At 43.3% G+C, this 17,105-nt stretch overlaps 1 protein-coding gene across 1 annotated transcript in view; it reads left to right on the top strand.

The window, feature by feature from the left end:
* LOC119419741 (contactin-associated protein-like 5) overlaps window positions 1-17,105 on the top strand; it is a 354,615-nt gene that overhangs the window by 165,661 nt on the left and 171,849 nt on the right. The window contains exon 4 of the mRNA XM_037687124.1: window positions 14,219-14,366. Within this exon, the coding sequence (XP_037543052.1) occupies window positions 14,219-14,366 (148 nt within the window). The remainder of the gene's footprint in view (window positions 1-14,218; window positions 14,367-17,105) is intronic.

A 17,105-nucleotide genomic window follows, 5' to 3' on the forward strand; every position in this document is an offset into this window, starting at 1 on the left:
TGACACGGTGAACTGTCCCTGGTTCTCTGCCTGACAGGGTGGACTGTTTATGGCCCACAGTTTGACTAGATGAACTGTCCATGGTCCTCAGTCTGACAGGATGGACTGTCCATCATCCTTAATCTGACATGGTGGACTATCCATTGTCCTCATTCTGACTAGGTGGCTTGTCTATCATCCTCAGTTTGACTAGGTGGACTGTCCATGTTCCTCATTCTGACAGGGTGGACTGTCCATGTTCCTCATTCTGACAGGGTGGACTGTCCATGGTCCTCATTCTGACAGTGGGGACTATCAATCTTCCTCGTTCTGACTAGGTGAACTGTCCATGTTCCTCATTCTGACTAGGTTGCCTGTGCATTGTCCTCAGTCTGACTAGGTGGACTGTCCTTGGTCCTCGTTCTGACAGGGTGAACTGTTCATTGTCCTCAGTCTGACTAGGTGAACTGCCCATGTTCCTCATTCTGACAGGGTCCACTGTCCATGGTCCTCAGTCTGACTAGGTGAACTGTCCATGGTCCTCAGTCTGACAGGGTGGACTTTCAATGGACCTCATTCTGACTAGGTGAACTGTCCATGGTCCTCAGTCTGACTAGGTGGACTATCCATGATCCTCAGTCTGACTAGGTGGACTTTCTTTGGCCCTCAGTATTACTAAGTGGACTATCTGTTGTCTTCTGTCTGACAGGGTGGACTGTCTGTGGTCCTCAGTCTGACTATGTGGAATGTTCCTCATCCTCAGTTTGACAGGATGGACTGACTTTTGTTCTCAGTCTGACAGTTTGGATTATCCACTCTGAGTTTGAGTTCAGGTTCTGCCTCAAGTGCAGGACTTTAAGTATCTCAGGATTTTTTTCACAGTAGGGGAAGAATGGAGCGTGAGGTCAACAGACTTATACGTGCAACTTCTATAGTTGACTGTGTTCCAGTCCAATGTAGTGAAGAGGAAGCTGCGCTCTCTTTTTACTGGTTGGTCTATGTTCCTACTCTCATCTCTTGTCCTGAACTTTGGGTAGAGGCTTAAACAACCAGATCCTGGATCAAAGGAGGTCTAGATTAGTTCTCTCTGCAGGGTAGCAGGACTCTCCGTTAGAGGTCGGCTGAGAAGCTCAATTCTCTAGGGGTGTCTTGGAGGAGAACTGCTTCTCCTTGACATCCAGAGGAGACCGTTGGACAGATGGGTATTGTTACGTATAAATCTGTTTCGTACGATAATGTAGAAGAATAGGTGGGGTAGTATTGATTATGAATTAAGGTTCATAATTCTTTTAAACTCTTGGGGCACCACCTCGTATTGAGAAAAAATTACTTTTCTGAACTATTCACGCATCAATCTAACCATTTATCCAGAGAAAAACATGATTTTTTTCCCCATTTATAAAAAAATCATTGTTTCTTTAAATCCACAGGGGCTAAAATGATCACAGATTCAGTGGTGAGATTTTGTGTATTTTATTACAAAAATTTAATAATCATTGATATTAACTGTATGTGAAACTATTACTCCTAAAATAAGATAAGATAGAACTTTTTTGATCCCTTCAGCAGCAGTCCCAGGCGAGAAGCTTCTGATTCTGTCTCTTGTTCAACAGTGGCTTGACAGAAGGAATGTTACAGCTGAACCCCCGTGTCTTGCATACATCTGTGCATGGTGGTTCTTGAAGCACTGACTCCAGCTGCAGTCCACTCTTTGTGAATCTCCCCCACATTTTGGAATGTTTTTTTTCTCAATCCTCTTTGTTATCAACGCTCCGTTCAGAAGCCTGCATCACTGATGGTATGGGGTTGCATGAGCGCTTGTGGCATGGGCAGCTTGCATGTCTGGAAAGGCACCATTTTTTGGGATTTGTTGACGCCATAAAATTTGGAAACAACAGATTTTCCCTTTAAAATGATACATTCTCTCAGTTTAAACTTTTGATCTGTGATTTGTGTTCTATTCTGAATAAAATATTAGATGTTGGCACCTCCACATCATTGCATTCAGTTTTTATTCACAATTTCTTTAGTGTCCCAACTTTTTTGGAATCCGGTTTGTAGTTTTGGGCTCTGCGGGGACAAAAACACAAGATGAGGAGGGTTCTGATGCCCCCGGCTGTGTCAGCAGCCATCTCTCCTCTGCCTCTCTGGAGCTGTTAGGATTTATATCTTCGTTTTTTAAATCACAGCAGGATTCTCGTGGCTGGGCTTTAGATATCTACGCCTGCTTTGTGCCCGTCAGCTCTGAAGTTCGGAGCCCTGCTTCTTCCTGAAGTTTTCGGCTGAGACATCCAGACGAGCCTCTGACGAGTTCTGGAGAGATGTGAGCATCTCACTGGCCTCAGCTGGACTGCTGCGGAGTGTTTTAGCGTGCTTTTTACTGAAATTTAAACGTTTTACGTTACTAGAAGTAGCAACAAGCACCCATATTAAAAAACCACGTCTCCACAGTACTCTTTATGAATAAAAGAAATACTATTTGTGAACTGGCTCTTGTGTGATATAAACTGCCTGGCTAAAAAAAGTTGCCACCTGGATTTAACTAAGCAAATAGGTACGAGCCTCCTATTGATAATTACTGCATGGGCGATTATGTTTCAGCTGCAACAAGTTATTTAACCCCAACAGATGCAATGAGTTGCTTCTCATTTCTGAAACAACCATGATGAAAGACGCATGGCGTGGTCGTGGAAAAGATGTCAGTCTGTTTGAGAAGGGTCAAATCATTGGCATCAAGCAGAGAAAACATCTAAGGAGATTGCAGAAACTACTAAAACTGGGTTAAGAACTGTCCAACACATTATTAAAAACTGGAAAAATAGTGGGGACCCATCATCTTCCAGGAAGAAATGTGGCCGGAAAAAATCCTGAATGGTTGAGATCGGCGATCACTTAAATGTTTGGTGAAATCACATAGAAGAAAAACAACAGTATCTTGATGCATGCTCAATAATCCAGGTAAGAAAATCTAAAATAGTTGTTAAGTCAGGTCCTCTGAATGGGTTCAAAAAACAAAAAACTGTAGAAACGTTTCGTCTTTCATCTGAAAGACTTCTTCATTCTGAGGTGCTGTATTCAGCTCAGTCTTATAAATAGCACCTTCTCATAGTGGATCAACTAGTTTTTTGTTGACATTCAAAACTATTTGTTCACATGATCAAGGAGGACCATCAGCCTAACGACCGTTAGCATCCTGATGGATGTTTACTGTTCACAGGGGGCTGAGTGATACTAGCAATAACAGCATTGTAAGAGGGGGACAGTTGAACACTGAGGCTTTAGGTGGATAAGGTGAGGGATGTCATCATGGAGACTAATGAAACAATGGTCTCTTTTGATGTCACATCACTCTTTACTTCCTATTCATGAGGCAGTAGAGGTGGTCTGTTTAACGTTAAAATCAGACACCACTTTGAGCAGCAGGACCACGCTTTCCACAGAGCAACTGTGTCAACTCTTGAAACTGTGCCTGCAGTCAACCTACTTCACATATGGGGAGCAATATTATAGGCAGAAACATGGGTGTGCTATGGGGTCTCCAGTTTCTCCTATTGTTGCCAACCTGTACATGGAGGAGGTAGAAAAGAGAGCCTTGATGTCCTTTTCAGGGACACCACCAAGTCATTGGTTCAGGTATGTTGACACCTGGGTTAAAATTAAATCTCAGGAAGTCCAACATTTTACTGACCACATCAACTCTGTGGATAAATACATCAAGTTCACACGAGAAGATGTAAAAAATGGCAGGTTGGCTTTCTTGGACTGTGAGGTCTCAGTCTCTGATAGAGGACATTTGCAAACTGAGGTGTACCACAAACTCACACACACAGACCAGTATTTGCAGTTTGACTCCCATCACCCTTTGGAGCACAAGTTAGGAGTCATCAGGACTCTGTACCACAGAGCAGACAGCGTCCCCACTAGCTCAGGAGCCAGGCAGAAGGAGAAATCCCACACAAGACAGGCTCTAGAGCAATGTGGATATCCTAACTGGGCCTTCCTGAAAGCAGAGAAGAAATCCAAACAGTACTCCAGTCAGCCAACAGGTGAAAAGGAGGAACCCAGACCCAGACCAGTGGTCATTCCATATGTTGAGGGAGTATCAGAGAAACTGAGACGTTTATTTTCTAAACACAACGTCCCAGTGGCTTTTAAACCCCAAAATACATTAAAGACTGGTTCATCCCAAAGATCCAGTCCCCCGGCACAAACAGAGTAATGTTGTGTATGCTGTTCAGTGACAGAAGGGCTGTGATCAGTCTTACATCGGGGAAACTAAACAGCCACTGGCCAAAAGGATGGACCAGCACAGAAGATCAACATCATCAGGCCAGGATTCTGCAGTTTACACTCATCTCCAGGCCAGCGGTCACTCTTTCAGGGATGAAGGTGGTCACATCCTGGATAGAGAGGAACGATGGTTTGAGAGAGGAGTGAAGGAGGCCATCTTTATGAAAAGAAACTGTCCATCATTAAACAGGGGTGGAGGCATCCGTGTTCAACTGTCCCCCTCTTACAATGCTGTGATTGCTAGTATCACTCAGCCCCCTGTGAATAGTAAACAGCCATCAGGGTGCTAATGATCCATTGTTAGGCTGATGGTCCTCCTTGATCGTGTGAACCTCTAGTTCTGGATGTCAACCAAAAACTGGTTGATCCACTATGAGAAGCTGCTATTTATAAGACTGAGCTGAATACAACTTGTCAGACTGAAGAAGTCTTTCAGATGAAAGCCGAAACGTTTCTACAATTTTTTTGTGTTTTGAACCTGTCCAGAGGATTAGACTTAACTTTTTTTTTAGAAAAACAACAGTAGCACTCAGGGCTATGAATAGTGAAATTTAGAGCATTGTCTCACACACACAATACAAAGGGAACTCAAGGGAATGGGACTGAACAGCTGTGTAGCCTTAAGAAAACCACTGATCATTGAGGCTAACTGGTAAAAAAAAAAGGCTTCAATTTGCTAGGGAGCACAAACCTTAGACTCTGGAGCAATGGAAGAAGGTCATGTGGTCTGATGAGTCCAGATTTACCCTGTTCCAGAGTGATGGACGCATCAGAGTAAGAAGAGAGGTAGGTGAAATGATGCACTCATCATGCCTAGTAGTACCTACTGTACAAGCCTATGGGGGCAGGGCTATGATCTGGGGTTGCTGCAGTTGGTCAGGTCTAGGTTCAGCAACTCAAATAATGAGGTCAGCTGACTAACTGAATATACTGAATGAGTAGGTTATTCCATCAATGAATTTTTTTCTTCCCTGATGGCACGGGCATATTCCAAAATGACAATGCCAGGATTCTTCGGGCTCAAATTGTGAAAAAGTGGTTCTGGGAGCATGAGACATGCTCACACATGAATTGGCCAACACATAGTCCAGACCTTAACCCTAATGATAATCTTTAAGATGTGGGTGAGTGGTCAGAATCAATTCAAGATCTTGGTGAAAAATTAATGTAACACTGGATGAAAGTAGATCTCGTGACATTGCAGAAGCTTATCGAAACAATGCCACAGGGAATGCATGCCATAATCAAAGCTAAAGGTGGTCCACCGAAATATTAGCGTGTGATCTTTTATGTTTTTGGTGGTGACTTTTTTTTGGCCAGGCAGTGTATTTATTACCCTAAATATACAACAAAAATAAAAAGTTAATTGTTAGCTTTTTAGAAGCTTTAAGGGTCAGTCTAGTTTTGGAAACAACTTTAAAAGTTAATTTGCATAAGTTCTGCATCATGAAGGACCCCACTCATCCAGCACACACACTTTTTGCCCCACTCCCCTCAGGAAAGAGGTTAAGGAACATTAAGGGTGCATTCACACCAGCCCTGTTTAGTCCGCTTTAATCGAACTCTAGCACGTTTTCCTAGAAATTCCGGTTCGTTTAGGGAGGTGTGAACGTGCCATCAAACTCTGTCACGGAACAAAAAGGTGAACTCTGGCCCGGGCTAAAACCTAGGTCTCGGTCCGGTAGAAGAGAACTCCAGCGCGGTTCGAGTACAGTGTGAATGTAAACAGACTGGACCCCGCTCCGCAGGACAAACAAACACGCATTTCTCTCATATGGAGCCGTCAGCTGCCTTGTGTGAAAAACAATATTCTCCATGGTCTTCTGTCTCATCTTCTGCTCATGCTAAGTCCATTTTTGAAAAATGACAAAATATAACTCCTAAAACTGTTCAAACTTGATGCCACTTTGTTTTTATTTTTATTTACAGAAGCAGACGTGTCTTCAGAGGTTTTTGTGTCGTTTCTTTCAGTAGTTCTTGGTGCAGCGCCCCCACAGGCGAGCGGGGGAACAGGTTGGTTCAACAGGTTGACTCGACTGCACAGTGCAGTGTGAATGCAAACTCACCAGCTCAAATGTAAACAAAAGGTCATGAATATTGGGCCCGAACCGAACCGAGTCTACCGGACTATCTGGTGTGAAAACGACCTAAGTGTAGAACCACTAGACTGCGGAACAGCTTCTAACCTGAGGCTGTTAGACTCATGAATCTCTAACCAGGATTATCACTTTGAAAAAAAAAATCACTGTAATGCCACTTGATTGTTGATATGTGCTGCTGATTATCCATGTTGCTGATTTATTTCATGCTGCTGTATTCATTCATTCATTCTCTTCCACCTACAAAGATTCATGTTGGTGCTGCTTATTAGTGACTAGCGTATATCTTAGATCTTTTAGCTTACCGTTGAGCATTTGTTTGGCATAATTCTTAGTTTATATCTTAGATCCTTATTTACTGTTTCTTTTTACACTTTATATTTTTGCTGTTATATGTAACTGAGACCCTGTGTACACAATTTTGTTCCACCTCATGTACCACATGTGATGTGAATAACAATAAAAAAGCCTTGACCTTGAAAATGTTTTATCCTATCTTCATCTAAAGGTTTCTGATGTTTTTATGTGTTTAATTTAAAGTTTTACTGATAAACTGCAGGTTTTCATCAACTCATTTAAAAGTTGTATTCCTTTTGATTAAGAATATTGGAGGCTGAGTAGAACTTGTCTAAGGACCTTTTTGGTAGTGGTGGATGAATTGATCTAAATATATTAGTTATTATTGATACTGCCATAGGGATCAATATCAAATGATATCGGTGTAATTATATTATACATTATTTTCAGTTGCCAGTATGTGCCGCTCTTGTTACTGCATTTAGCAAAGCAGCCACACTCTGCTCCTGGCATGTTGTCGTAAAGCTATACATGACGGATTAAATTAAATTCTTCTTTTTTTTCTACCTTGGCTCTCGCTCAAGGCAGATGTTCCTGCTCTCCCTCCCCCTGTTCTCCTTCGTCCTGCTTTTCTCTCTGTGCGTTTGAAACACCTGGTATACATCTCCCAAAGAAAAAATAGGATTATGGATCTGGTGAGATGGACTTTCAACGCAATCGACAAAATCTTTTCAACAAAACGACAGGGTCCTGGAGAACCCTCTTGTCCGTCTGAGATTCACGCTGTGGGATACATCAGAGATCAGCTGATGTTCCTCTCAGTTCTGTCTCAGGATGCTGAAGATGTTTATATATTTGGATTTATGATAGCAGGGACTCTGCTCTTTGGCATCGGCAGAGCTCTGTTTTATCAACTTTTGAAGAAGATTTCGGCAGCAGTTTTGGCCGTAGCAAAGTTTCTGAGTCTGTGCGAAGGCTTGGTTCGTGCTATGAGTAGAGGTTGAATAGACTAGTTGACTAGTCGACTCTAGGACATAGCTCAAGTTTTTATATTTTATGTCGACTAGTCCCCCCCCCCCACACACACACACATACAGACACACACCACTGTTCCCAGCCCACTGTTTAACCCAATCCACGTGGTAGATTAGATAAAACTAAAAACTGTGGGGTGGTAGAGCTGTCATTTCTAACACAGCTGCGCCCAGCCCGAGCCAAAATAATGTGTTGGATGAGCGGGTGGGTTGGTTTCTGGCTTTTGATTGCATCAGCAGACACGAGCAGCTGACGATCCAATTTGGATCACCACCAGCCGCGCTGACCGGACGGTTAAAAGATGCACAAAAAAGTCCAGATGGATCACTGCCAGATACACCTGAAGATGCCAAGATGGCCGTGCTCAGAGCAGTTGCAGCTTTACAGGCTCCCAGTACCATCCCAGTTTTTAGAAGTTTTGATATTGACTCTGTGCCTGACTCCGCGCAATTTATGCGTGTGAACTATAGCCGAACCGAACTGATGAGAATAGGAGCGGATTTGCCACAAAATATAGCAGAAATCAGCAACAAACTCAAAACTACGCTCGGCAGAATGCAGATCTTAAAGTCATCTACCTGGAAGCTGCAGCAGAGGCGTTCCAGTGGGCAGAAGAGGAAGCGCTGCTCCCGGCTTAAGAGGAGAGGATGCCGGGCGGGGGTTATGGTGAGGCTACAAGCTAACGCTAAAGCCGGTAAACTCCCCATGCCGTCTCTCTTTCTGTCGAATGTCCGCTCGTTGGACAACAAGATGGATTTACTTCGTCTGAGAGCGGGCGCCTCAGAAGAGATGAAGAAGTGGGCAGTGCTTTGCCTCACGGAAACGTGGATTACAAGCGAAACGCCGGACACAGTCTTCCAGCTGGATGACAGACTTTTTTTTTCGAGCGGACCACTGCAACGAGCTAACGGGGAAATCACGGGGAGGCGGAGTGTGCATTTACGTGAGTAAAAGTTGGTGCACCAACTGTACTGTTGTAAATAGCTCATGCTCGAAGGCTTTGGAGCAAATAACAGTGAAATGTCAGCCACATTATCTACCCCGAGAGTTCACGGTGACTTTCATCACTGTTGTTTACATTCCTCTGGACGCTAATGCTAATGAATCACTGCAGGAGCTTCATGATATCATCAGCTCGCTGCAGAGCAAACACCCCGAGGCTCTTTACGTGGTAGCCGGAGACTTTAACCACGTGAATCTAAAGGACTGTCTCCCAAGCTTTAATCAACATGTGATAATTCCGACACGTGGAGACAAGACGCTGGACCGTGTTTACACGAACGTAAAAGATGCATACAAAGCCGAACCCCGCCCCCACCTAGGACTGTCAGACCACATCTCAATCTTCCTGGCTCCTGCTTACATGCCCCCGCTGAGACGCTCCATACCGGTACAAAAGAAAGTTAAATGCTGGATCCAGGACAGTGGCCCCTAACTGAGAGATTGTTTTGACCGAACAGACTGGCAGGTTTTCAGAGAAGCTGCTAAAAATGGAGGTTCGCTTGATCTTGACCAATACACATCCTCAGTTCTGGGTTACATTAGTACATGTACTGACACAGTCTCCACTATCAGAAATGTTAAAAGCTACCCAAACAGAAAACCTTGGCTGAATGCAGAGGTGCGTACCCTGCTGGAAGCCAGGAACACTGCCTTCAGGTCTGGAAACTCAGAGGAGCTGAGTAGGACAAGAAAAGAGCTGGTTGCTGGTATTAAGAAGGCCAAGGGCACATATGCAAAGAGGATCGAGGGTCAATTCATTTCACAAGAACCTCGGAGCATGTGGAGGGGCATTAAGTGCATAACAGATTATAAAGGAAGCAGCGAACAATGCCCCAAAGACCCATCTCTGCCTGATGCCCTCAACAAGTTCTATGCACGCTTTGAAGACCCGAACAGACCACCCAGCACCAGACTCACCTCACCACCGGATGAAGAGCATCTCAGCATGACCTCAGCAGAAGTAAGGAGTACTTTCAGGAGGATTAATCAGCACAAAGCAACTGGCCCAGATAACATCCCTGGAAAAGTGTTGAAGGACTGTGCTGATCAGCTCTGCGAGGTGCTGGCAGACATCTTTAACACCTCACTTACCCTGGAGACAGTTCCCACCTGCCTGAAGACTGCCACCATCATCCCAGTCCCAAAAAGCTCTACAGTGACTGGTTTGAATGACTATCGGCCAGTGGCCCTCACCCCGATAGTCGCTAAATGCTTTGAAAAACTGGTCATGACTCGCATCAAAACAACCATCAACATCAACGAGGACCCTCATCAGTATGCATACCGTGAGAACCGATCTACAGAGGGTGCCATCTCCTCTGTGGTCCACACTGCGCTCAACCACCTGGAGCAGAAAAACTCTTACGTCCGTATGCTCTTTGTGGACTTCACATCCGCCTTCAACACCATGATCCCCCAAACCCTGATGGACAAACTCTCCACACTAGGACTAAGCCCCTCCATTTGCAACTGGGTACTAGACTTCTAAACAAACAGACAGCAGTTAGTGAGGATCCACAACATCTCCTCCTCCACCATAACCCTCAGCACTGGCTCTCCTCAGGGATGTGTGTTGAGCCCCCTCCTGTTTACTCTGCTCATGTATGATTGTGCAGCTACCCATCCAGGCTGTCACATTGTAAAGTTTGCAGATGATACAGCGGTGGTGGGATGCATCACAAACAATGATGAGTCCAGCTACAGGCAGGAGGTGGAACACTTGGAGAGCTGGTGCAAAGAGAATAACCTTCACATCAATGTGAAGAAGACAAAGGAGATGATTGTGGACTTCAGAAGGAACAAAAACATCTACACCCCCCTGAACATAAGAGGATCTGCAGTGGAAGTGGTCTCCAGCTACAAGTACTTGGGTGTACACCTGAACAACAACCTCAGCTGGAGCAACAACACCACCAGCCTGATCAAGAAAGATCATCAGAGACTCTACTTCCTCAGGCGGCTGAGATGAGCTGGTCTGGGAAGCTCAGTCCTCACCTCCTTCTACAGGTGTGCAGTGGAGAGCATCCTGTGCTCGAGCATCAACGTGTGGCATGGAGGCTGCACAGCTGCAGAAAGAAAAGCTTTGCAGAGAGTGGTGAAGGCTGCACAGAAATCTGTCGGAATCAGCCTCCCCACCATCACAGACATCTACACCTCCATATGCAGGAAGAGGGCCACCTGCATCATGAAGGACCACACTCACCCAGCACACACACTTTTTGCCCCACTCCCCTCAGGAAGGAGGTTAAGGAGCGTTAAGTGTAGAACCACCAGACTGAGGAACAGCTTCTACCCTGAGGCTGTTAGACCCATGAATCTATAACCAGAATAATCACTGTGAAAAACCATATCATGTTGCTGCTGATCTGTTTCATGTTGCTGCTGATCTGTTTCAATGTTGATGTGTTCATGCGTGCACATCTGCTCACAGACTCATGTTCATGTTTGTGCTGATGTTCAATGTTTTATGTTATGAGTGCTTAGTGTATATTTAGTTGATGTTTTTCTTAGTTCACATCTTAGATGTTATTACTGTTTTTCTTATACATTTTTTTGTAGGATGTAACTGGGACCCTGTGGACATAATTTCACTCCACCACATGTACCACATGAGGTGCGAATGACAATAAAGAAACTCTGACTCTGACTCTGAAGCTTTCCGGCCGCTGCTTCAATGGACACATGCGGCCGTTTAAAAGAGGGACAGAGCTTTTCATTCAGCTACAGAAAAGTCCTAGATGGAAGACTGCCAGCGACCCACCTGTGGCTTAACTGGACCCAGCGGCTGCATCAGCAAACATGCGTGGCCGACGACCATTGATAATGAAAATAACTATAATATTTTAATAAGGTGCTCCACCACCGCACACCCCACTGCCCTCAGTTCCATTCCACTCAATCCACGGTGGTGGATCAAATACAATGTCTGGTCAAAAAAAAAAGTCACCACCTGGATTTAACTAACCAAATAGGTATGAGCCTTGTATTGGATAATTACTGCATGGGCGATTATCTTTCAGCTGGCAACAAGTTATTTAATCCCAACTGGTGCAATGAGTTGCTTCTCTTTTCTTAAACAACCATGTCAAAAGACACATCACATGGCCATGGAAAAGATGTCAGTCTGTTTGAGAAGGGTCAAATTATTGGCATGCATCAAGCAGAGAAAAGGAGATTGCAGAAACTACTAAAACTGGGTTAAGAACTGTCCAACACATTATTAAAAACTGGAAGGATAGTGGGGACCCATCATTTTCGAGGCGGAAATATGCCCAGAAGAAATCCTGAATGATCGTGATCGGCGATCACTTCAACTTTTGGGGAAATCAAATAGAAGAAAAACATCAGCAGCACTCAGGACTGTGCTTAATAATGAAAGTAAGAACATTTCCACACACACAATGTGAAGAAACTCAAGGGATTGGGACTGAACATCTGTGTAGCCTTAAGAAAACCACTAACCAGTGAGCCTAACTGGAAAAAAAGGCTTCAATTTGCTATGGAGCATAAAGATTGGACTTTGGAGCAATGGAAGAAGGTCATGTGGTCTGATGAGTCCAGATGTACCCTGTTCAGAGTGATGGGTGCATCAGGGACAGAAACATCAATTCACAAGTTCTGCCTGACCCAAACTGTGGCCTTGATGCCGGACTTATCTCAACTCCTCCTGGCATGTTTAGAAACAACAAAGATGCTTTGTCTGTTTCCTCACCCCTCCCTTCCCCAAAGCCGTGGACATGTGACAGAACCTCAACTGAGCTGAAGATGAACGTCACCTCTTATCTGGACAATGGCTGAAAGGGGGGGCTCTGGACTATGCTACGACTTTCCCTTAAAACTTCTCTGTCTTCACCGTCTATATGTTCATGTATAACGTCTGTTTATGTTGCTTTGCTGTGGTAGGTTTGTTTGATGCCTCAAATCGTGCCCTGTCTAGGACACGCGTGAGAGATCTTTTTTTTTTTATACCGTCTCTCCTCATGTTTTCTTCCCTTTTCTCATCTAAGCAAAATATTATTCTGAATAAGAATAAGAGGGCTGTGCTTCCATAGTAGCAGCTTTGTGCACTCCGCCCATCTTTCGGACAACTGTACGTACATGTTCTCGTTGTATCTCGGTGCATTGATAGTAAAGCTTATTCTGATTCTGTAGAAATATTGATATAGAAGATGTAGTCACATCTTTTATAACGTATGAAATTACCTTGATATTTTTAAAATATCGAGTTATAGCCCAGCCCTATTTGGTAGCAATATTAATAGCACATTAGCTGTGGAACCACTAAACTGAGGAACAGCTTCTACCCTGAGACTGTTAGATTCATAAATCCCTAACCAGAAATATCACTGTAATGTCACTTTGATTGGTGATGTGTGACTTATCTGTGCTGCTGATTATCCATGCTGATGATCTCATGATGCTGATTATCTCATCCTGCTGTGTTCATTCATACCCATCTGCTCACACAGACTCATGTTCAGGCCACTGTTTTTGCACTGTGTTCCTTTGCATTATTAGTGTTTAGCATGTATCTTAGATCCTTATATACTGTTTCTTTTTATACCTTATATTTTTTGCTATTTTTGGGAGTAACTGGGACCCTGAGTACATACTCGTGTTCCACCTCATGCATCACGTGATGTGAATGACAATCAACTTGAACTTGAACTTGAATATCTATATCTGCGATCCTGGCCTTTATTTACTTGGTATCGTATCGACACCAAATCTTGCCGCATGGCACACCACGACTTGTTGACCCTTGGGCCATAACGTCTGGCTTGTTTTCATTCATTCACCATTTATTTATTAAGGTTAGTGTCATTGAGTCACAACGACTCATTTACAAGAGAGATCTGTTTTAGACAGACATTATATAAAGTACAGACAACAATAAACAACAAAAAGCAATTAAAATCAAATAGAATAAGTTATAAACAGTCAAATCAAGCAGCTGTATAAAACAAGATAAAATACTACAAAACAAGAACATATTTGCTTAGATATATTCATTGACATTATAAAATGTTTAAAATCCCTTAAAGAGATCAATGAAGACAGCTTCAGATCTTGTTCCAGGTGTTCCAGGAGGGGAGTCAGAGAAGTCTCAGAGAACACGGTGTCAGATCCAGCCTGTCTTTAGTTAGTGAGCTCAATTTAAGAGCCAACAGAACATGAAACTGTGCTGAGCGCTGACCAAAGATCTGTAGACCCTCTTTAAAGTAGTAGCTGAGAGTAATCCAAAACACTACCAGATCCATCAGATTCCACATAAGTTCATGCATCTGTTCAAGGTTTGAGCAAAACACCTTCAACTCAATAATTTGTGAGAAGCTCTCAGTCTGAACCTCCTGCAGGTGACACGTGTGCCTTCATTTCATCACTGATGTGTAACGGCCTTATTCTGGCTGGGTTTGATGCCGTGATTCATGTGATCGAGGTTCAGCTGTGTTTGAAATGTGTTTCGGAGCTGAGGTTGAGCTGACCTGTTCTCCCTCTGTTCCTCATTCTTGCAGAGGTTTGTCGGGAATGTCAACTCAGAGTCCGTCGTCCAGAACAAGCTGTTCCACCCGCTGAAGACTCGTTTCCTACGCTTCGTCCCTCTGGACTGGAACCCCAGCGGTTACATCGGCCTGAGGGTGGAGGTGTTCGGATGCTCCTACAGTGAGTACCCCCCCCCCCCCCAACCCTAACCCCCACCCCAAGGTCTGAAAGCACTCAGCCTTCTGGAGCTCCACCTCCCTGTGGAGTCCTCCATTTATTCACCTGCACCGCTGCTACGCTCCTGATGGAGAGTAATGAGGACGATTTCCTCTTCACTTGCTTTTAACGCACTGTTTGAATCTGCAGGCGGTGGGAAAATGGAAATAAAAATCAGAAGCTCACAGCTAAGGTGTGAATCACATGCACAATCACAGCCCCAATTCTGCCCACCCCCCAGCGTCCTCAGAATATCATTAAAACATCGCAGGAAGACCTGCTTTCAGAAAGTTTTTACTGTAAAATGAAAGAAACACTTTAAACAAACAGCACATCTCACAGAATTATTTACCAGAACTTCGTTTTTGTTTACAGTCTGTGAAGTTGTTTTGGTTTGTTTATTTGTTTATTAGATGACGAGATGGAAATAAACAGGACAATTATTAAAATATTTTTTTACTTTTTAAGAAACACTTTTAAACCAAAAGCTTTCAATTTATTCAACTTAAACATTTTTTCAGGCAGGTCATCTGGACAGTTTCTTTTTTTGTGCTGAAACGTTTCGCCTTCAATCCGGAAGGCTTCATCAGTCCATATGTTCATCGGTCAGTTTTGTTGTGTTTCCTTGACTGACGAAGCCTTACGGATTGAAGGCGAAACGTTTCAGCACAAAAAAAGAAACTGTCCAGATGACCTGCCTGAAAAAATGTTGGATTGTATACCTAGATTATTGAGCATGGACTTTGTTGTTTTTATTCAACTTACTTTTTACTGTTTTTATTTTATTTTTTCAGAATTTCTTCACATTTATTTATATAAAGTACATTTTATATTCTTTTAATGAATATTATTATTTCATTTTTGTTTATTCTAAATACAATAATCATTTCCCTGATGATGATGGGGGTTCTGTTCAGCATCTCAGCTGTGCCTAGCACTGAGCTCTTCTGGACATAGATCTCTGAGGATTTTTTTCTGGGATCTGTTGGAGCCACTCTTCCAGTTCTGGGGTCACAGCCCCAAATGATCCAACAGGGACTACTGACGCATTGACTCTCCACAACAACTTCAAAATCACCTCTGCCTTCTTCTCTTTCTTGTCGACCACCACACTGTCTGGTTTGTTAGCCATCCCCTGTTTGTCTGTCTGGATCTGGAAGTCCCACAGTATCTTAGCTCGTCCATTCTCCTCCACCCTTGGTGGTGTCTCCCACTGTGGCTGTGGGACCTCCAGTCCATGCTCAGCACAGATGTTCTTATATATTACTCCAGATGTTCCTGTATATTATTCCATATGTTCCAGGACATTATTACAGATGTTCCTATATATTCCTGTTTTTGTTTAATTTTTTAAAATACCATTTTCTTTCATTTGTTCTTCTCATTTTGTATGCTTTCTTTTATGCTTGTCTACTGTTGTCATTACTCTGCTTTCAAAATGAGGATACAAGAGGTTTAACATGAGAGACATGGAAGGTGGGGGGTACTTTTAAGGAGCGAGGTAAATGAAGGTAGACAGAGTCATAGTCAGAGTTTCTTTATTGTCATTCGCACCTCATGTGGTACATGTGGTGGAGCGAAATTATGTCCACAGGGTCCCAGTTACATCCAACAATAAAATGTAAAAGAAAAACAGTAATAACATCTAAGATATGAACTAAGAAAAACATCAACTAAATATACACTAAGCACTCATAACATAAAAACGTCGAACATCAGCACAAACATGAACATGAGTCTGCGTGAGCAGATGTGCACGCATGAACACATCAACATTGAAACAGATCAGCAGCAACATGAAACAGATCAGCAGCAACATGAAACAGATCAGCAGCAACATGATGTGATTTTTCACAGTAATTATTCTAGTTAGATGTAGATGAACATATGCTGTCATATATTCATAGATAAAACGGATTCTTTCATTTTTCTGGACTGTATAATGACGTGCATCTGAATTTAATAAAATGTGGACGTGAGACGTTAATTATCTTTGACTCACCAACGACAGTGGGTCATTTATTAACAGAATCAAAGTTTAACACATCACACATTTACATTAATTGGCAAAATATGGAAAATAACAACATGGCTAATTTTAGCAAACTGTACAATTTTGATTGACCACACGGCGGTGGATGAGAACTTTACACAGACATTTCTAAAATATCTGGAATGATTTCTACCTGATAGAAGAATTTTAAAGATGGAAAGATGAAGTTTAGAGGGAGAAAAAGATGGGTGAGGGGGTTTGTTTGTGTCAGCATTCAGAACGGCACTCTCCGGGTTTTTCTCAGCTTCTTCCCCCAGTACACTTAGGTGGTATAAATCAACTCTTTACCTGGAGATGTCTCCACTGGTACGAAAGTCCATTCAACGCACCCTTTCAGCGTCTCCGTAGGAACAGCTGTGAATCGTCCTAAGTAGTGACGGTACTTATTCGACACAAGTTCACCTCACGAGTGGACTTCACATGAGTGGAGTCCGTCAGAGTTCCACCCAGAGGTGGAAGATGTTATAATCCCATAAGACTCGGAAGAGCTCTGTGGTCATGTCAGGATTTTCCTGTTTCCCAGCACGGGAGCTGCAACGACTGAAGCCGGAGCCTGAAGCGACTGGACTTCTGCAAACTCTCCACCCGACACTCTCCATCCGACTCGTTTGAACTAGGAAGTACCGACATTTTAAAGAGCTCTATTTCCG

This window comes from Nematolebias whitei, chromosome 13 (assembly GCF_014905685.2).
Source record: "Nematolebias whitei isolate Nwh7 chromosome 13, NemWhi1, whole genome shotgun sequence".
Lineage (NCBI taxonomy): Eukaryota > Metazoa > Chordata > Actinopteri > Cyprinodontiformes > Rivulidae > Nematolebias > Nematolebias whitei.